Source organism: Myotis myotis, unplaced genomic scaffold (genome assembly GCF_014108235.1).
Source record: "Myotis myotis isolate mMyoMyo1 unplaced genomic scaffold, mMyoMyo1.p scaffold_m19_p_3, whole genome shotgun sequence".
Taxonomy (NCBI): Eukaryota; Metazoa; Chordata; class Mammalia; order Chiroptera; family Vespertilionidae; genus Myotis; species Myotis myotis.
In genome coordinates, this window is record NW_023416335.1 from 98,834,252 (window position 1) to 98,855,469 (window position 21,218).

The following is a 21,218-nucleotide window of genomic DNA, read 5'->3' on the forward strand; positions in this document are numbered from 1 at the left end:
ATGCTCAAAGTCGCTAATCATCCGAGAGATGCAAATCAAAACAACAATGAGGTACCATCTCACACCTGTCAGACTGGCTATCATCAACAAATCAACAAACGACAAGTGCTGGAGAGGATGTGGAGAAAAAGGAACACTTGTGCACTGCTGGTGGGAATGCAGACTGGTGCAGCCACTATGGAAGACCATATGGAGTTTCCTCAAAAAAATAAAAATGGAACTCCCATTTGACCCTGTGATCCCACTTCTAGGAATATATCCCAAGAAACCAGAAACACCAATCAGAAAGCATATATGCACCCCTTTGTTCATAGCAGCACAATTCACCATAGCTAAGATCTGGAAACAGCCTAAGTGCCCATCAGTAGATGAATGGATTAGAAAACTGTGGTACATCTACACGATGGAATACTATGCTGCTGTAAAAAAGAAGGAACTCTTACCATTTGCAACAGCATGGATGGAACTGGAGAGCATTATGCTAAGTGAAATAAGCCAGTCAATGAAGGAAAAATACCACATGATCTCACTCATTTCTGGATAATAAAGACCATTATAAACTTATGAAAAAAAATAGATACAGAGGCAGAGCTGCCTCGAACAGATTGTCAAACTACAGCAGGAAGGCCGGGGAGGGTGGTAGGGCAGGCCGGGGGGGGGGGGGGCACGGTAAGAGATCAACCGAAGGACTTGTATGCATGCATATAAGCATAACCAATGGACATAAAACACTGGGAGGTAGGGGAGGCCAGGGGATTGTCAAGGGCGGGGGAAAAAAGGAGACATATGTAATACTCTTTGTAATACTTCAAGCAATAAAAATAAATAAATATATATATATATATATATATGCTACAGAGGAAACTTTTAATATAATTGTTAAATGAAATGGAAGACTAAGTCCAAAGAAGAGAATAAATTCAGTGTTTCATTGAAGTAGATGAACTCTCAGATCATGTCTGCTTAAGCCTATTCCATGCAGTATAATTCTAATATGGGTAGTAAACATTCCTTCCTTAACAAAACTACTATTTAAAAAAAGATTCCTACAAATTTATTTTTATTTCATTTTAGTTACAGAGTCTAACTAGAATTAAGTCAACTTGATATTTGTATTTAGGGGAATAATGTCTTTTAAACGTTCTGGATTGTCTAACATGCACTTTGCTCAGGATTTTCCCCTTAATTTTTAAGCCCATGTGTATTTCAAGGGAAATTTAATCCATATGTCCCTGACTCACTCACACTTAACTCATCAAAATGTTGTTTAATAAAAGCTATTTGATGTTGAAAAAGCCTTATGAATCTTTATAAGTCTTTCTTCTCTCTCTTTGAATTAGGAGGTTGCTTTGCTAGTCATAAATAGTATACACAAAGATTCATGTTCAGCTTCAAACACAGAATTCACAAAGCTCTTAGAAACAACATTAAGCATGTGCTCATTTCTTAAAAAGCCAAAATATTTAGATTTCTAACATAACTTTTTAATTCAGTCAAAGAGTTATAAAAATAAGTAAAAGCTTCACCTTGAATATTTAACCTTCTTAGCCTGTATCCATTATTTTTATAACATTTTTACAAGACCATTTCAAAGTCTGCAAATATTTCACTGTATCCATTTTTCTGTATTTCCAAAAATGTTTGTCACCTCCAACCATGGATTCTGTAGTCTATAAAATTATAAACACTTTAAAGGTTCTCTTAATTGTAGCAAGATCCCTGCTAACCTAACTATGTAAATTTAAAATATAATAAAAGAACATCATTCAACTATGTGTATTAGACATCAACCATGATGCAAATTATTTATAACATTCTTACATTTTTTTTTTAATTTTAAAAATAAGCCATCCTTTGTTATGCTGTGTTTCACAAACTACAAAGCTGAGGTCTATTTTTTTCTAATACAGTATTCTAGTTGATATTTATTTTCATATATTACTTTTTTCTCTGTATGGAAAATTTTGCGTAAAGCTATGACTCTACTGATGTATTGTTATACTTACTACCCAAATGAAAAATTGGGGCAATAAACAACTCAACTATCTTATCAGTAGAACATATCTCTTCTATACTGTATTTAGGGGACTAAACTTCCATGTGCCATGGTTTTCATATGAATGAAGTATATGAATGTGGATATTAATCATCTACTGAAAATATATGGGACATCTTGTTTGTCACACTTGGAGAAAACATTATGTGAGATAACATACTATTTTTCTAATCCCAAATTGTGGATATTAGCAAATTAGAGAAAAGGAGAGGTGAGACATTCATCATTGAATACTGCCACACTTATGAAAGCACTGGTGCTCTCTCTGAAGGACTTTAGCACTAATTCAAACATTAGGGGAATAATGGATTTTACACTGTATTTTGAAAAGTGCTAGACCAAAGGACAAAGAAGTTTTCCTGTGTACTGAAAATATTTTTATTTAATTATTTTATTTCCATGGCTTGAGGCTATAGAGACAGAGTAATAGCCTGCAGAAGAAGGTACTTAAACAAAAACAGTCAACATTAGGGATAAGTATTTACATGGCAACCAATTTATAAGTAATTATCACAGTAGAATATGCTCCATCAGTTTAAATTATCAGTCCAATAAGTTTAAGTCTAGAACTTTTTATCAGCTAAAAGATGGGAAAGTCAGGCTGAGTTTGCTGTCTAAATATTGTTAAATATCTTTTCCCAGATAAAATAATTAGGCAGTTTTACTGATCAGAAGATGACTGATCATGCCCTGGCCCATGTTGCTCAGTAGTTAAAGCATTGGCCCGCCCACACTAAAGAGTTGAGGTTCGATTCCAGGTCAAGGGCAAGTACTTGGGTTTCAGGTTCCTCCCCAGCCCAGTCAGGGAGCATTTGGGAGACAACCAATCAATGTGTGTCTCTCACATCTCTCTCTCTCTCCCTTCCTCTCTCCCTCCCTCTCTCCCTCCTTCCCACTTTAAAAAAAGAAAGAAAGACAGAAAGACAGAAAGACAAAAAGAAAGAAAGAAAGAAAGAAAGAAAGAAAGAAAGAAAGAAAGAAAGAAAGAAAGAAGAAAAGAAAGGAAAGAAGGAAGGAAGGAAGGAAGGAAGGAAGGAAGGAAGGAAGGAAGGAAAGAAAAAAATCCTCTGGTGAGGATTAACAAAAAAAAAAAAAAAAAGAATTAGAAGAAGAAAATAAAAATAAAAAAATGAATACGATGACTGCTCACAATGCTTTATTTTTTTTAATTCAAAAGTTCTGTTACTTTTTTTAAAAAGTACTAACAGATAAACAGTTAAGTATAGTTGCAGTGCTATACCAGTTCAATTTGTATATAAAGCAGAAATGTTAAGAATCAGGTATCACAACAAATTTCTAAAAAAATAAGATTGGGTTGTGAAAATGAGTCTCCATAGAACAGTCAAGCTTTTTTGAGGGGTTGGAGGGAGAGGGATTAATGAAGTAGGTAAATAGTAAAAGAGTTAAATGTGGATTGGCAAATGAAGCTGGGGACTCAATTTACATTTGTTGAGTAAAAATAATACTACAGGCTGATAACTTTTCAACTCTATGAATTAGGCATACTTCATTTTAAAATATGGAAACAAAGGTCTAGACATCATGATCACTTAAGAAGCCCTTGTTAATTCTGTTATATCAGTGTTTTTTTAAGTCCAAGTTGCAACCTAGCAAATTATGTGGGTTATTACCAGCATTATTTTTAAATGACATATAAAAGAAAAGAAATAGATTGGAGAGAGAGCAAGATTTTGAAAACCTATTTTAAGAAATAATGACAGAAAACTTCCCCTACCTGCTGAAAGAAATAGATACACAAGTCCAGGAAGTACAGAGAGTCCCAAACAAGAGGAATCCAAAGAGGCCCACACCAAGACACATCATAATTAAAATGCCAAGGATTAAACACAAAGAGAGAAGCTTAAGTGCAGCAAGAGAAAAGCAGTCAGTTCCTACAAGGGAGCGCCCATAGGACTGTCAGCTGATTTCTCAACAGAAACTTTGCAGGCCAGAAGGGAGTGGCAAGAAATATTCAAAGTGATGAATAGCAAGGACATACAATCAAGATTACTCTACCCAGCAAAGCCATCATTTAGAATTGAAGGTCAGATAAAGAGATTCACAAGTAAGAAAAAGCTAAAGGAGTTTGTCACCATGAAATGTTGAAAGGTAATCTTTAGGAAATGGAAGAAGAAAAAGATTAAAAATATGAAAAATAAAATGGCAATAAATACATATCTATCAACACTTGAATCTAAAAATCAAAATAAACTGGCAAGAAATATAATGAACAAAATAAAGTGGTGAATAAAATAGAACCAGAGGCATGGGAACATGGAACAGACTGATGAATTTCAGGGAGAAAGGGGGAGGGGAGACAGAAAGAGATTAATCAAAGATCTTACCTATGGACACAGACAAAAGGGTGGTGAAGGCCTGGGGTGTGATGGGAACTGGGTGGAGGGGGCAATGGGGATAAAAAAAGACGGACATCTATAATACTCTCAACAATAAAGATTTGGAGGTGAGGAAAGAATAGATTCAAATAGGAAAAAAATCATTGCACATAGTAAAGATAAGAACTGGAAAGACCTATTTGTTCTTATTCTTTGATGTCAGATTCCAACTTGGCTCAAGTTAGATGTGGTTATCTAAGGAAAACAAATATATACACAATATATACTATATACAAGACATTACGGTGGGTGTGTTGAGTAAAAATACATATACGGTTAAAGTTCCTGTTTTCAAGAAAGTGATATAGTCTATAGACGCAGTGGTTCTCAGCTTTCTGGTCCTTTAAATACAGTTCCTCATGTTGTGACCCAACCATAAAATTATTTTCGTTGCTACTTCATAACTGTAATGTTGCTACTGTTATGAATCGTAATGTAAATATCTAATATGCAGGGTGGTCTTAGGCGACCCCTGTGAAAGGGTCGTTCAACCGCCAAAGGGGTCACGACCCACAGGTTGAGAACCGCTGGTAGAGGAAGAGCAGATAGAGGGGGGACACCCTAGATATACAGAGGAAATCATGATTACATAAAACAGGGTCCTTGATCACCATGTGGGTTCTGAAAGCCCTCCTAGATTAAGTGTTTTATATCTCGAGTCTGGAAGCATAAGTACAAGATTTAGAAAAACTTAAAAAGTTGGTACTGAGAGTGGAAAACATCATTTGATAAAATATCACCTTCTGTGTGAAACTACTGTAGTCCTAAATTATTCATGTAAAAGTATGAAGCAAAGGAGTCTCTGAAGCAGAGACTGAGGCACTTACCTGTGGAGCTTTTTGTGCCTGGAGGAATATGGATTTTTATCCTGAAGGCTACAGTGAGACAATAAAGCATTTTAAGCATGACAATGATAAGGTCCAATTTATATATTTTTTAAAAATTGTTCAGGCCACTATATAGGTTATAGTTTTAGGATGCCAAGACTTGAGGTAAAAGGCTGTTGTTGTCCAAACCAGAGGTGATTGAGAGACTATACTAAATTGGTAGTCAGTCACAAGAAAGAGAAGGGAACAGCTACAAATAACACTTAGAAGATAATATATGAAGGACAGTGATAATTGACTAGTTGTGGGGAGTAAGAATGAGAGGAATTTGGTCTTGGAGAAGAAGTGATTTAAAAAAGTATTACAGGGATCCCAACATGGGGGCTGGCCAGATGGTAGTGAAAGAGAGAGTGAGAGTGAGTAAAAGAGTGAGAGGGGAGTGTGTGGACATGTATGGTGTGTGTGTGTGTGGGAGGGGGCAGTTAGCTCTCACAAGAATCTCAGGGCTGGTGGATCAGGCTCTCCTGGACAAGGAGCCCCTGCTATGGTCACAGGCACTCCCTGGATGGCAGGGCTCTGGCACAGAAACCACGCCATCATGAAGGGGGAAGCAGCAGAGACCAGGAGCACAGCCTCATCACCACCCAGACTGGCCTTGGACACTACCCCAACATGCACAGTGAGCCGCTCACCAGCCATAACTTGCAAGGGACTTTTGCCGTGCCCCTACAGTGAGTCGCACACCAGCTGATTTGGGACATCACAGGAAGTCATACACCAGAGTAATTGTGTGCATGCCCAGGCTGAGGGACCAGTTCTATGGGGGAAGGGAGTATAACTCAGAACAGAGACAATAAAGGTGTGAAACTCAAGGCGACCCAGCCTCTGGGCTAAGTAGTCCATGGCCACTGGACTACTAGGGCCTTCAACCTCTTGGACCTCAATCAGGTTGCCCAGGGACAGTGACTCACATGTACCTGCCCTAGAGAAGCTTCCAGGAGACCTAGGATAGATACACCAAGGGACAAGATTCAACAACATCAGAGCAAAATCCAGCAAAACCCAATCTTACTGGCAGCAAGTCAGAGAAGAGATCCTTCCCACAAACAGGACATCTGCAATCAGGTGGGCAGTAAAACACACCCACCGTATTCTCTGAAAGCTAAACAAAACCTCCCGCTCCTAAAACCCTGCCAGAAACAGACTTTTGAGGGATTAAGATTGACAGCTGGCTGACAGGTAAAGGAGGGCAGAGGTGAAGCTCAGGGAGTCAAGGGAACATTGCTGAACCAGGCTTGAGCCACATGAGGCTAACAAGGCTATTTTAAAGGGCAGATTCACCTCTCCTGCTTGTGGCCAAGGCCTGTGGAGACAGACACAAGTATTGGATCAGTTGATCAATAGATTGCCTGGAGCAGCAAGCAGCACATCCACAACAGCTTGCATGATGAGGTCAGAAATGAGTCACATAATCAGACAACGTGTGAGGAGATTCCATATAAGAAAGGGAAAATAACATTCAAGATCCAGCTACATCAGGAGAACACAAATAACTCAAGTAGAGGGCTCTCCTAGAACACCCAGCTCAGGCGATCTGAGAGACTGCACCACTGGGTCCCACAAAACACCTTCTACATAGGACCACCCCCCAAAAACTCTGGGTGGCATAGCAGTTTGATCTAAGACATAGAAAAAAATACAAAGGGAAAGCAAAAATGGAGAGACAAAGAAACAATCCCCAAAGACGGGGGGGGGGGGGGGGGGGGGGGGGGGAGGTGGAATCGCCAGAAAAGCAACTAAACGAAATGGAGGCATGTAACCTGTCAGACAAAGAATTCAAAGTTAAAAAAAAATGCTCAAAGTCTATTATTAGTTAATGTAAAGTGCTTTAACAATACTAAGCTAAACCCACTCTTTCTTATGTCAAAATTGTTCTTGTATGTCTTATGTTTACTCTGTAGTATAAGTTCTTTGTGGGTGAAATCCATGATTTTTACTTACTGTATTCTTTCTTGGTGCCCAAGACAGTGAATATTTTTTTTGTTGACTACATGAATGAATGAATGCTGAGTTAAATATGCCTAAGCATTTAATTTACAAAGAGGAAACAACTTACTTATTCAGTAAAATATGGCAGTTATAAAATTTGCTATTTAAAAATAAATAGTATGCATGTGATACAGCTAGAATAACCAATTACATTATAACTCTCATTGGTTCTCAGCATATTTTTAAATTTATGCTTTCTCTAAAATTCAGTCTTTCATATTTTTAAATAACAATTTGAAATAAATTCCAGAAAAATATAAAACATGTAATCTGTTTTAAGTGAGCTTTTTACTATGACATATACGTGCAACAATGGTGTAATTTTCTATATTCACTTCCATAAAAACAGATTGCATGCTATGTGACAGATATTGTGTTATATGAAGAAGATAATGCTGTCTTCAAGTGGCTTATGCCAACTGGGAGAAACAGACTTCTAAACATATGTATTCAAGGTATTATAAATGCTGCAAGTAAAGAGGTTCCCAGGAAATTATGGAAACCTATAGGCAAGGCACTTAGTCCAAACAAGGGTTGCAAAGACATAGTCCTCATTGTCTAATAGATTTAAATCAGAGATTTAAATTTAAACCTCTGGTTTATTCACTCAGCTAGTCTAGTAAGAATTTACTCTTCTCCATCATTAAATGATATCCTAGGACTATAAAAGTATCAGTACTCCTCCAGAAAGTGAAAAATGTATTCCATATGCTAACTAAATGTGACATAACTAGAAACACAAATGTCAACTGACTCACCTGTTGAATCAAAAGACAGAACAAATGATCACATAAAACTCTCTTATTAGTATGTTTCTGTGCTAGAAAATAATTCAGTAATATTTTACTTAGACTATATATGCTTTGTAAGCTTTCTCTTTTATAGTTATTCATTGCCTTTGTTGAATATGCACTACTTTTGTTGGTTTATCTGTTCTGCAAACATATTGAAAATCATAATTGGTAGTATCAGATTGTCTCTCAGTATTTAAAAAAAATATTTATGCCCTAGCTGGTTTGGCTCAGTGGATAGAGTGTCGGCTTGCGGACTGAAAGGTCCTGAGTTCAATTCCAGTCAAGGACACATGCCTGGGTTTTGAGCTCGATCCCCAGTAGGGGGTGTGCAGGAGGCAGCCAATCAATGAGTCTCTCTTATCATTGATGTTTCCATCTCCCTCTCCCTCTCCCTTCCTCTCTGAAATTAATAAAAATATATTTAAAAATATATATTTATTATAAACACATTAAATAATGTGTAATTTTAGGGGTTAGTGCAAAATAGATGTTCTACCATGATTAACATATTTTGTTAAAATGCAGTCTTCAAAGGCTTTCTGTCTCTGTTTCAGACTGTTGTATGCTGAGTTTTACCAAAGATTGGTTTACTCAGATCTGAAAAGATTAATGTACCTTGTTAAGCACCTGTCTCATTTTTTACAGTAATAATGTGAGGAAACTGGTACACTCGGGATGATTAGCTATTGTTAATCTCAGTCTAAGGATGGATTATGTTTAAGAAGTCACCAACAGGCACAAAGAGGCAATTTCTTCAGCACTGTGAGCTTTGTAGTATAAAATTTGGATTTATAGAATGTTTATAATAGCTTTGGGTGTGTGCGTGCACGCACATGTGTGTGTGTGTGTGTGTGTGTGTGTGTGTGTGTCTGTGTGTGTGTGAATTAAGGGAAGTGGGAATAATGCTAAAAGTTAAATTCATAATTTTTGAAGTATGTATTCTACTAGTTGGTCAGGTGATATTTTCCTAATTTAAGCAAAATGATTCTATAACTATTTTTAAGCAAGAAAAGTTTTTGAAAATTTCAGAGGATCACATAATATATTTGGACCATTATCAATATTCTTTGCATATAAGAAAAGAGTCACTGTCTGGAGATTGCATAACTGTATTTTTTTCCTTAAAGCATTTTGTTTTATTTATATAGTTATTATTTTTGACATATCATTGCTTTATTTTTGTTTTTTATAATTTATCTTTATTGTTGAAACCTTAAAGCATTTTAAATGTTTGAAACCCAGGGAACTATCCTGAATTATAGCCATCTAAGATTTCAGCAGCATTTTCCCCTTAACTTCCCTCTCTCCCAGGCACAAACACAAACACCTCTGTTTTCTTAATGCCTAATAAAGCTTTCCTGGGATTCCAAAACAAAGTTCCAACTTTCTCATATACTTCACTAATTAAAGTTATTTTGATATTAAAGCATTATATTCTTTTAATTCTATGGGGAAAATAATATAAGTTCAAAGTAATAATAAATAGTTTAGGTATGTGTAACTTACTTTGGCTGTGAGTTATTTTCCTACAAAATTTATCACTGTAAAAATAATTATAAAAATTTACTTCCCTATATTTTTGTCTGAATATTTTTTGGAATATTCTTTCACACTAAAAATAAAAGATTTCCAATGTTATTTCTTCTAAATAATGTCAAGATTTTAAGTTTACTAATTTTACAAAGATTAGTCCATGTTTATATCCTAAAATAATAATCTATTACATGTTCTAAAAACAAATTGAACATATGGTTTCAAAGTAATTGAGGTTGGGGAAAATCCATATTTTGTTAATATTAAACTAAATTTAGAAAATATTCAAGCGATTCTAAAATACATTATAACTCATGTACACTATTTTTTGCCAATTTAAAGTCATCAATTACTTGTAAGGATGCCAGTTTTAATTAACTTCAATTCCTTGTTCCTATACCAGTATATAGGGTGGGGCAAAAGTAAGTTTACAGTTTTGAGTAGGAGAAACTGTTTATTCTTGTGTTATTATTTATTAATTAGTGTATTATTAATCCATATGAACAATTATTAATCCATTCCTTTTTGTTCTTTATATTGAAAATTTAATTGCCATAAATTGCCTTTTTAAAATTTATCTTTATTGTTGAAAGTATTACAGATGTCCACTTTTCCCCCCCATTGACCACCTCCACTCTTCACCCATCCCCCCCTTCCCTAAGCCTTCACTACACTATTGTCTCTGTCTATGGTTTATACATATAAGGTCTTTGGTTAATCTCTTCCCGCCTCAGTCCCCTCAGCCATCCCTCAGAGATTCCTCAGTCTGTTCCATGCTTCTATGTCTCTGGAACCATTTTGTTCATCAGTTTATTTTGTTCATTAGATTACACATATGAGGAAATCATGTGATACTTGTCTTTCTCTGACTGGCTTATTTCACTTACCATAATACTCTCCAGGTCCCTCCATGCTGTGTCAAAGGGTAAGAGATCCTTTTTTTTCCAAAGCTGCATAGTATTCCATGGTGTAAATGTATCCACCCAGTTGTTGTTTTTTAATTCATTCATCTACTGGTGAGCACTTGGGCTAGATCCAGACCTTCACTATTGTAAACTGCATTGCTATGAACATAGGGGTGCTTATATTCTTTCTGATTAGTGTTTTGGGTTTCTTAAGATATATTCCTAGAAGTGGGGTCACTGGGCTGTTCCATATTTAATTTTTTGAGGAATATTTTTAGTGGCTGCACCAGTCTGCATTTCCACCAGCAATGTACTAGGGTTCCCTTTTCTCCACATCCTTGCCAGCATTTGTGGTTTGTTGATGGTAGTTGGCCAAGAGACATATGGAAAAATGCTCAAAGTCACTAATCATCAGAGAGATGCAAATTAAAATGACAATGAGGTATCACCTCACACCTGTCAGAATAAATTGCCTTTTAATTGCTAGAATGCTATTGACTCCCCCTCCCCAAAATGATTAATTCCTGGTGTATGAGAAAAAAGGAAGTAGCCCCTGACCTCTGGAAAGTGGGCTGGCCCTTAAAACGGAGGCCTTGGTATTGTTGAGAGTTGGCCTGGAGCTCATAGCTAGACCATGGTGCTCTCCTTTTGGACACAGCCTCACAGAACACCAACATCAGACAAGGTCACGTGATGATGATGTGAGGCTAAAACAACCAGACAAAAACAAGTTCATTCCCCATACTACCTAAATATTGAACATCTCTTCTGGCTAATAATATGAGTGACTGCTACTTCTTTGCCATTTGCAGCTGCCTTGATCTAGTTCTCCCTCCCTTTAGATAAGATTTATTAAGACACCCAATCATAATTATCCCTGACAGAGTCCAATCCAGAATAAAGTCCTGCTTCCTTCCTTGAACCCTTCCCAAAATCATTTAACCAAAGCCCAAATTCTATAGGAAGTCCTTCAAACATCCACTTGCTAACTCACACCATTTCCTATGTCTCCCTTGTTGCAATGAGCAACAAATCCAATTTTTTCAATTATAGATGTGTTTCTGATGGTCTTTGGGCAAGAGGATATTCTCACATTCATAGCTGAAAATTGTGAATATTGAACTATAAATTTTATGTAAAATAACTTTGTAAACTATAAAGTTCTATTAAAAAGTTGATGCATTAAGATTTCTAGGCTTAGAATTTTGTTTTCAGTAAATTCATCCAAACCCATGAATGTTTTTTTTTAACATTCTACTTTTAAAATATATTTCATGAATAGTTCCCTTCTCAAATATAAAACATATGTTATTTTCTACTCTAGGTTTACAATCTCAGCGAATTAAAGACTATGGCTCTAAAGAGAATTTATTATTTTAAAAATTCTTTCACTATGTTTGGGAATTAACCTTTGTTTTAATTCAGATTTTAAATTAGCATTAAAATGAAAAGTTATATCCCTCTCTTTCTTTCAAAAATAGTAATGGATCAAGATTTCTTAAACATTATATTCCCAATTTAAAAATGTAAATGATTTTTCTTTTTCTTTAATTACCACTTTAGATGACACAGCTTTAAAGTATTATAGGCATCAATAAGGGGAGGAGGTTTTGTCCCATCCATTTCTTTAATTGTACTTTATTATTTGTCACTCATATGCATTGTATTTTATCCTTTTATTGCTATAGTAGTGATTGGATTGAATATATCTACATTACATTTTTAAAATATATTTTATTGATTTTTTACAGAGTGAAAGGGAAAAGGATAGAGAGTTAGAAACATTGATGAGAGAGAAACATTGATCAGCTGCCTCCTGCACGCTCCCTATTGGAGATGTGCCTGCAACCAAGGTACATGCCCTTGACTAGAATCAAACCTGGGACCCTTCAATCCTCAGGCTGACGCTCTATCCACTGAGCCAAACTGCTTACGGCTACATCATATTTTGATAACATTATATTTTATCCTTTTATTGCTATAGTAGTGATTGGATTGAATATATCTACATTCAGGTCCCAACTCACTACACTAATCAAATTAGAGGTTAAATTTTTACCAGTTTATCTTCTAGAATAGAACCTGCTGGATCACCATTGCTCTTGCTTCCAGAGATGCTGCCCCGTTTTAACTATTTTTTTTTTTAAAGGGATCAAGACTTTCAAATACCCACATCTTCCAGATGGAAGGTCTACTGGTTTGTGATTGTTCCTTATGTAAATATCTTAATATGAGATCCCTAAAATGAGGCTCTCCCAAAAGGCATTAATGTATAATCCCCTCTCTCTATTGCTGTAGTGGATTAACTCTGTATTCTCTCTGTGACTGGTTTGCTTCCTGAAGGCTACAACAAAAAGACTCGGTGCTCCTTAAACATGGAATTGGAAGTGTAATTGAATACTAGTATTTCCAAAGGACAAGGGTAAAAATGACACACAAAGCTGAGTATTTTATGACATGACTTTCTTAAAGAAGGACCCGTTTGAAGCCCTTTTATAAACCCCCATAAAATAGCAATTCAATAGAATAAGATTGGAGTAAAATCAGAAGGTAGTGCAGTGTCCTTTCAGAAACACAAAGAAACATGTAGAGAAAATGTGTTACCTGTTAAAAGTTTACAGAACTGTATTTGAAATTCATAATATATTTCAGTAAATCAGTGTGTATGGTTTTCATAATGTGTTTCATGATATATTTTCAATTTTTCCAATTTAATTGTTTGGATCTGTTGAATTACTTTTTAAGAGAAAGAAGCACTTTGCCATTTTTTATGTTTTTGACCATTCTTGGACTCCAATTGCCAGAAAGCTCTATTAAACCAGAAATCACTATCCTTCTGTGTTTAGAATAAGGACTTTCCTAAGGTTTTATTTAGCAAGGCCCAACGATGAATAAGAAGATATTTTGTTTCTGATGTGAATCACATCACCTTCTTTCTCACCTTGTCCTAAACAAGATTAAACATGGGTTTCTCCAGAAGGGAAATCAAAGAGTGGCATCCAAAGGAGTCCTGGTAGTTTAAGGGTTAAGGGAGCCGGTTGGATGCCCTGGCTTTGGGGATTTTGAGCTAGGCTTGGAAGGCTGGGGCGCCTCTGAGCGCCAGAACAGACCCTCCAATGAACACAAAGGAGGGTCTGGGGAATAGAAACCCAAATCCACTTGTAATCATACAAGAGATTCAGGCATAATTACTTGAGCAACCTAGATTAAGATTGATGAGTCTTTAAAGTGGCGCTTCAGATCGACCGCTTTGCCCTTTGGAAAGAAAAACCTCAGGGAGCCAAGGTGGACCCCTGACTCTGCTGGCTCTGAAGCGGAAGCTGCAGGCCCGAGACCCCAGCCAGGCCCCTTGCGGGCTCCAAGCGGGAAAGAAAGCAGTAAAATAAACGAAAGGGTTTAGTGTTCGTCTGACCAGGCAGGCAGTCACGGTCCAGGGTGTGTAGACTGACACTGACAGTTTGCTTCACATCCACCCCTTTTTAAGCGCGACGGAAGCCGGCCTAGTCCTCTCCGTGCCTCTGGCGACAGAAAGGCCGGCTTTGTGAGGCTGGTGGCGAATTCCTGGTGCTTGTCCCCGGAGCGCGGTCACCTCCACAGCCCGCGCCCCGCCTCCCGCGCTGCTCGCGTGGCTGTACGAGCTGCTCCGCGAGGAGCCGCCGCGAAGGGCCCTGACCTCAGTGTCCACAGGGGACCCTCCTTTTTATCGCTGCTTTGCTGTTATTGTGACTCCTTTGACTAAAATGCAAGTGAGGGGGGAATGGAAAGGAATGCAATGCGTCCTTGCTACCGAAGAATGGACGTTATTTCTGATTTCCTTGTCTGTAGTCCAGCTAAGAATGTCTCCCCTTCCGGGAATCTTAAACGAACTGCTAAGCAATCCCCTTTTGTAGTATTCTAATATGCGAAATTCTTAATTTTCAATTCTAACTCAGATGGAAGGGATTTGAAGCACCTTGGTAGACACATTGCCTAAAAATCTTTTGCTGCAGCTTGCTTAATTCCTCTAGTTTAAAAACTTGAGAATTAGAACTTTTCGGCTGTTTTCCTGAGAATCTTTTTGTTCCGATGTCTTAACAATTTCACCATCTTTTGACCGGTTCTCTGTTAGAAAAATCACTGCTATGAGTTTTGGTTTTTTTTCTACATAAGAAATGTATTTAATGTCCGTGTGCGCGCGCGTGTATGAGTACGTGGCACGCCTCGGGCCACCGATGTTAATCCTCCTGCAAGATGCAAACCCGTAGTGCCTTGGTCTTTCTATATTACCATCCCGCCGGCTTCACACCTCCCGCACAGCCCTTGGGGAACTCTGCTGCCTAGTTTACGGGGCTTTACTCAAGGACTGTTTCCTTCCAGCCGTGCTGACTGCCTAGGGTTTCGGACAGCCGGGGTGCTCCGTGCAGAATCGGGCCTGGTAGAGTCCGTACTGCACTTTTTAGTTAATAGCAGCGTCTCACCAACCATGTAGGATTTCTAGGAGGAGGTTGCAAACTCGTTTACTAAGGGTTACTTAATTCGGTTCTCTGGCCTATTGGGTTTTTATAAAAAGTATTTATTTCTAGTGTCGTTTTAAGGTAATTTGTGAAAGCTAAGCTGACCTTATCTCGCATGAAAGGAGCTTGCTACATCGTATAAGCACCATCTTTTTGGTGCATCTTTAAAAATAAAAACCTGTGATACCACTCTGGGAGGAAGCCAGAGTCACAGGGACTTAGCCTGACTAGAATGCCCTTGTCTTTCAGGCCCAGTGGTCCTCAGCACGCCTGCCCAGCTCATCGCTCCCGTGGTGGTGGCCAAAGGGACTCTCTCGATCACCACGACAGAAATCTACTTCGAGGTAGATGAGGATGACCCCGCCTTCAAAAAGATCGACTCTAAAGTGAGTTAAAGTGATTAGGCTACAGTACTGGTGGCTTTGTGGGAGGAAGTGTTTTTCAATTTTGCTGGGTTTTAAATGACAGTGGGGGAGGGGAGCAGATTTCCATCTTTCTCATAGAAAATAAAATGAGTGAAGTAACGCATGCTTTATTTTATGGGATTGAAGACTATATTAACGATTTTAAATTCTGTATTACCAGAGCAGGCACATTTTAACAGTCTGTCTGTGAGTGCCTTTGTGTGCATTTGGGTAGATTTGGTAGTTAAGCCAACTGCTCCCAAGTCCCTGTGGTACAGAATCTCAGGCTCTCTGAGAAGACTGGGAAGGATTTTATGTAATTTCTTAGAGATCACTTTTAATTTCCAAAAATGTAGATTGCAGTGTGAATTATTATTGATTGAAAGGTTATAAGGAAACCGCAGGGAAGGGGTTACATTTAGATATAAATTAATCTCCATTATTACATCCGTTTTTTATTTCCTGAAATAAGAATGGGTTTTACATGTGAATTTAAAAGGAAGAGAAACTGATTCTCTGGAAAGTTTTGACTTAAAATGTGTATATACTAGCGCTGGGATGTTTAAAGTTTGTATTCTTCTCTGGGTGTAATGCAGAAAATACACGTTTGGAGAATTTGAAATGCATATTTTATTTGTTTTTTATGTCTTGTTTAGATTTAAAAACCTGAATATTAGGGCAACTCTACACCTCTGCACTTTCTTCTGCAATCAATTTTATTGTTATTTTAACTTGTATGTATGTACAATTTGTAAACTTTTTTCCTGAGGTTAAGAATTCAAGAACAGAAGTGTCGTGCTAGATATTTAAGAATCATTTTACAAAAGTCTTCCTTTAAAGTAGTTTTCAGAGACAATTATTCTAAAATAGTCAAAGACAAATGCTCCCATAGATCCAGAACTTTATCCTTTCTATGTAAATTTTATATAGAAATAAAGCATTATAAAATGCTATTTGTAGAATAGCAATTAAAATTCTAAAATTTACCCCCACTTGAATTAACTAATAACCTTAAGGCCATAGGTGATTAGTTCTTCTCAGCACTTGTTGACTATTAAAATACTCTCTGAAGGATTGTTACAGGACTTTTTTCACTTCTAGATCCAAAAGAATTGAATTTTACAAATAAGTGTAAATATAATGTATTTGACTTTAAATAATTTAAAGTTTGTCTTTATGCTTTTATTATTAGCTAGCCCTATAAAGTAAAAAGAAATTTTGTATTTCTGATTAATTTACTCAGCTATTTGAACACTGCATAAAATAAGGTCTGACATTAACTGGTCAGAAATTATCTTCATTTTATTAGCTAGTATAGTTTTCATTTACAAATTTCAAAATTTTCATTATGATTTTGATTAGTCTGTGAGTTAGTCTGATGTTTAACTTAGCAGTCTTCACTAAATTTTTTCTTTATATCATCAAAAATGGCACAGAAATACCAACCTAGAAGAGCAAGCTTTCATGGGTAGATTTAAATTGTGTCTGTCATGGAAAGAAATAGTCTTGTAAGTAAGTTAGAAAGTGAGAGTATACTGTTATCTTCTGTAGCTCTACAAAAAACATTGTAATGTTTAAAATATTCAAGTGGGTTCAATATTCAAAATGAAGCATTACATCTTTTCAAAGAAAAATAATTTAAAGTGACACACAACTTTTATTTTACCTTTTTATTAGCTTCTAATTAAATAAAAACCAGCAAGAGAAATTAAAATCTAAATCCCAAAAGTAATTATCCAGTGTATTTCAAGTGCATTTTTCAAATATATAATTCAGATATTCAAGCGTTATTATATACGCTGAATTCAAATTTCTTTGACTATATTTAAATAACATTTCAAGTATATTTATGGAATGTTAGAAATAGAACAAGCAATATATTTGAAACAAAATGTAAACTTTTTAAAGTTCAGATACTTTCAAAGACAGATAAAGTATTGGGAGGAAATCTACCTTTAAATGGTATCTTTTTAGAGGAAAGTGTCTGGAAGTATCCAAAATGGCAATTTAACTTCTGTTCACCAAATCACAAAACACAAACATCCACACTTCAAAGACAATGTGAGATCACAATATTTGTTACAAATAAAAATATACATTACACTTTCCTTCAGATGGCATATCCAAATCGTGTTTACTCACAGACAGATGCACCTAAGTCACCAAGATTGCTATAATCCTTTGATAGTTAGTCAGAGTGTTCCCTGTAGTCTTGCATTACAGCTGGGTTGTTTTCAGGGTGTCATTGTGTACTTTCCAAGAGAATTATGAAATCCTTTGTAAAGAAGTCTCTAATACTTGTGGGTTGGGGTTTTCCTTTATCTGCTTTCCCCACTGTTTTTCTCCCCTTGGAGGGGTGGGTGAGAATGCCTAAGCATTGTATTATTCCTTTTTAAGGAAGAGATTGTTTGCACTGTCAAGTGGTATATTAGGTATCGAACAGGAAGTGTACACTTAATTAGGATTTTGAGAAGACTGGTAACGTTTCGGCTGTTCTCTAAAGTTTTTCCAAACTTTTTGGGTTGGTCAGGATCTCTCTTGCCAGTCGCCACGTTTGTTTGGCAGCGTTCTCTAGCGCCGAGTGAGGTTTGCCTTGAAACAGGTCTAGGTTAGGTAGGAAGTAGTGAGGGCACCGCCGGCACTGCAGACAGGAGATAAGTTGCAGCAAAATGCCGTTGAGCCGATCGCCCAGGCAAGACTCGTCCCAGTCGGACTCCCGGGGATGCTTTTCACACTCATAGGAAACCAGAGTCTTCATGTGGTAATTGTTCAGGGGCTGGCCAGGCAGTTCCAAGTGGCGGTCCCGTAAGGTTTTGAGGATGGACAGGCATTTCTTTCTGCAGCCCCCCATCTGCAGTCTGTTCTCAGCTTCCGCGAATTGCAGCACCCAGGCGTCGCTCTCCGCCGAGCTCTGCTTGCCGGCCAGGGAGTGGCACTCCTTGGACAAGAGATTGAACCCTTCGGCTTTGACCTCCGCCACCCGGTTGGGTCCGGGCCAGGGGATGTGGGGAAGTGGCCAGTGGGCAGCACTCCTCGGCCAGATCCCGGTGCATTTAAATGCAGGGGTGATCTGCACCACGTACCGATCTCGGATTCGCAGTTTCACTTCGCTTGTGTCTGCCACCATCTTTACCACATCCCTGTAGCTACATTTGTCCACTGCTTGAGCCACCAACGTCTGAAACCTGGACCGGATTTTGCGCGCCGAGAGGTAGCCGGAGGCGGTAATGAATTCCACCCAGAGGGACATGCTCCTTTTGCGCCCGTCGCTCAACTTCAGCACCGCGCAGCCGGGCAGCGAGCCGTCATCCACAAAGTTAAAAACCCCCATTTGGTTAAGGTAAAGCACCACCTCAAATTCGGTGGGGGAGATGACCTCCAAGCCCTCATAGCGGTTGTCCATTTCGTTGAGGGAGCTGATAAAGCGGGGCTCCTGCACTTCCACTTCTTTCAGCACGTCGGATACGACTTTGCAGACTTCCCGGATAGTTTTAGCAATGGCAGCTTTCCTGGCTTGGCATTTTTCGTTGTAGTATTTGTTCAGATGGTACACCAGCTTGGCCTGGGCCGCGATCATGTTGGGGCAGAGATCCGGATTGTACACCGGAGTCTCGCAGTAGGCTGTGGGATCCAATGCGGCTGCTAGAGCTGGAGCCAACTTCGTGCAGAAACGGCCCAGCGCTCTCAGAGCGTCTCCAAACCGGTCCGGACGCGCCGCTGCGGGGGTTCTAGTTGCCGCGGTCCCCTCCTTGTGTCTAGGCGCCCAGCGGCTCTTAAAGTGAAACACTGTCCCCCTCCCCCTTTCTCGGCCTCTCTTCCTCTTTTAAAGAATCCTGGTGGGAGAGAAACGCACGGAGAGATCCCTTTCTCAGTTATAAAAACAAAAGTTGCGCTGATACCCAGCAAAGCTCTTCAGGAGTCAAAATAAACCCTTTCCGTCTTTATTTACCCTTTCCGAGAGTCATTGTGTGTGCAGGACTGTTAATCAGGTGGAGGAAAAGTGTGCTGAGTGTGTCAGGGGTGAGTGTGCGTGTGTAGGTCAGAAGAAGCTGCTGTCGGTTTGTCTCAGAGCCCAGACGCACTCGTGTGGAAATTATAAAGGCAGGGCCAGGCAGGCTGGCGGCCAATCGCCACTGGGCTCGTCACGACAGCCTCCTTTGGCTCCAGCCAGGCTAATTAATCCCCCTCATGGATATAAGCACAGGAACTAAAGGTAGGAGGCTGCTGCAGGCAGAAACCCACCCAGTCCACCTAGACACAAGATGAATCTCTCAGCTTTGGTATTACTTGAAGCATACTGACATTCTGAAAAAGACTTGGCCAAGTGGTACTCTTGGTGCTGAAAGCCGTTTGTCTTTTTACCGCTGAAATGCATATACAGGTGTATGAATGGTCATCCATCAATTAGTGGACTAGTTGGGGTTTTCTAAGACAAGAGTCACTAACTTACATTTAGAGGAAGAAGATCATTAATGTCTGTTAATCCTGGAGGTCTTTTAAAATACAAGTTGAAAGTTTGCTCTTTCCTGATTATGCAGGTTGGTTTTCTGGATGTTCCTATATGTTATAATGATTTTTAAAAATATTATGCAGTGTGTTGGGGCAGATCATGTTGGGGCAGAGATCCGGATTGTATTTGTCCCTCATTTGCAGTTATTGAGAGGGATCCAAAAATTATTGCTAAGTGTGTTAGATATCGTCTACCCCACTTTAAGTTAGGATGTTTTAAAAAATGTTTAGTATACCCCTCCCTCCTCTTTGTACTGTGGTAGGCTTGCCCAACATTACAAGTGGGACACTAAGTTTTGTATGCATTGATAGAAATATTTGAAAAATCAATTACCTCTGTGATGGAGAGATTATTAACATATGGGCATAATGAGCTGTATGTGAAATTCAAGAAAGATAATTGAAATGAGACCCACTGGCAGACAACTTTCCTGAAAATTTGCAGATTTGGGTTTTCTTGCTCATTTTTACAGATGTATAATTAAGGATATATCTCCTCTCTTAAGTGTCCTTAGTGCTGACCTGACAATAGACTTCTAATTTTATATGATTCTGTGTGATTTGATTAAAGGAAAATGATTAAAGATTTTAAAAGAAAATTAATTTACAGTCATCTAGGATTTTTAATTAAATATCATTTTGGAAAAATTAGAAAGAAATAAACATTTCTAAATTTGGAACCTTGAAACAGAGGAGGAAATGGATTTATATAGAATTTTTTTTGTGGTACCAATTATGTCCTTAATGTACTCGTAAAGGAAAGAAATACTACTTAGAGTTATGTGGTGGTTTTAAAACCTAGGCAGATTTTTAATCGCCAACCTTTAATTTAGATGCCCTCTCTTCCAAATTAAGAATATTTCCAGCAAAATCCTCTGATGCCTGGTAATAATTTTGTAGGCGCTTTCTTTCAGAACAGCTTTTAACAAGATCTTGTTCAGGGCCCCCAATTTTTACTCAATCTTTTGATTGGGGGAGGGGGGATGGCAACAGCAGAGCATCACAAAGCCACCTATTATTTACTTTCTCCTTATCCAAGAGTGATACATTCTGATTTAGCTTAAAATAGTACATTAGATTTGGAGCTTAAAGCATTCATCTGCACTATTCCCCGAGAACCTTCTATTCCCTTAGGGACTGGGGTTGGGATCACCGAACGCCCCTCCTCACTTTGCCGGCTTTGCGGGTGAATGCACTGCTACCTTTTGGCAGTTGGAAGAGGAAGCAAATCTGAGCGGAAGAACCCACGGCC

General features: G+C 38.2%; 2 protein-coding genes across 7 annotated transcripts in view; one reads left to right on the plus strand and one right to left on the minus strand.

The window, feature by feature from the left end:
* NBEA (neurobeachin) overlaps positions 1-21,218 on the plus strand; it is a 1,002,985-nt gene that overhangs the window by 663,205 nt on the left and 318,562 nt on the right. For all 6 annotated transcript variants that reach the window (XM_036298874.1, XM_036298876.1, XM_036298877.1 and 3 more), the window contains one exon: positions 15,303-15,439. In XM_036298874.1, coding sequence (XP_036154767.1) covers positions 15,303-15,439 — 137 coding nt within the window. The remainder of the gene's footprint in view (positions 1-15,302; positions 15,440-21,218) is intronic.
* On the minus strand, positions 17,161-19,500 carry MAB21L1 (mab-21 like 1). The gene has a single exon (XM_036298880.1). It carries the CDS (start codon positions 19,032-19,034, stop codon positions 17,955-17,957), a length of 1,080 nt encoding a protein of 359 aa, XP_036154773.1. The 5' UTR covers positions 19,035-19,500; the 3' UTR covers positions 17,161-17,954.

What these genes read in the sequence shown, in the direction of transcription:
- MAB21L1 (XM_036298880.1), bottom strand. Translation starts at nt 19,034, where the DNA reads ATGATCGCGGCCCAGGCCAAGCTGGTGTACCATCTGAACAAATACTAC.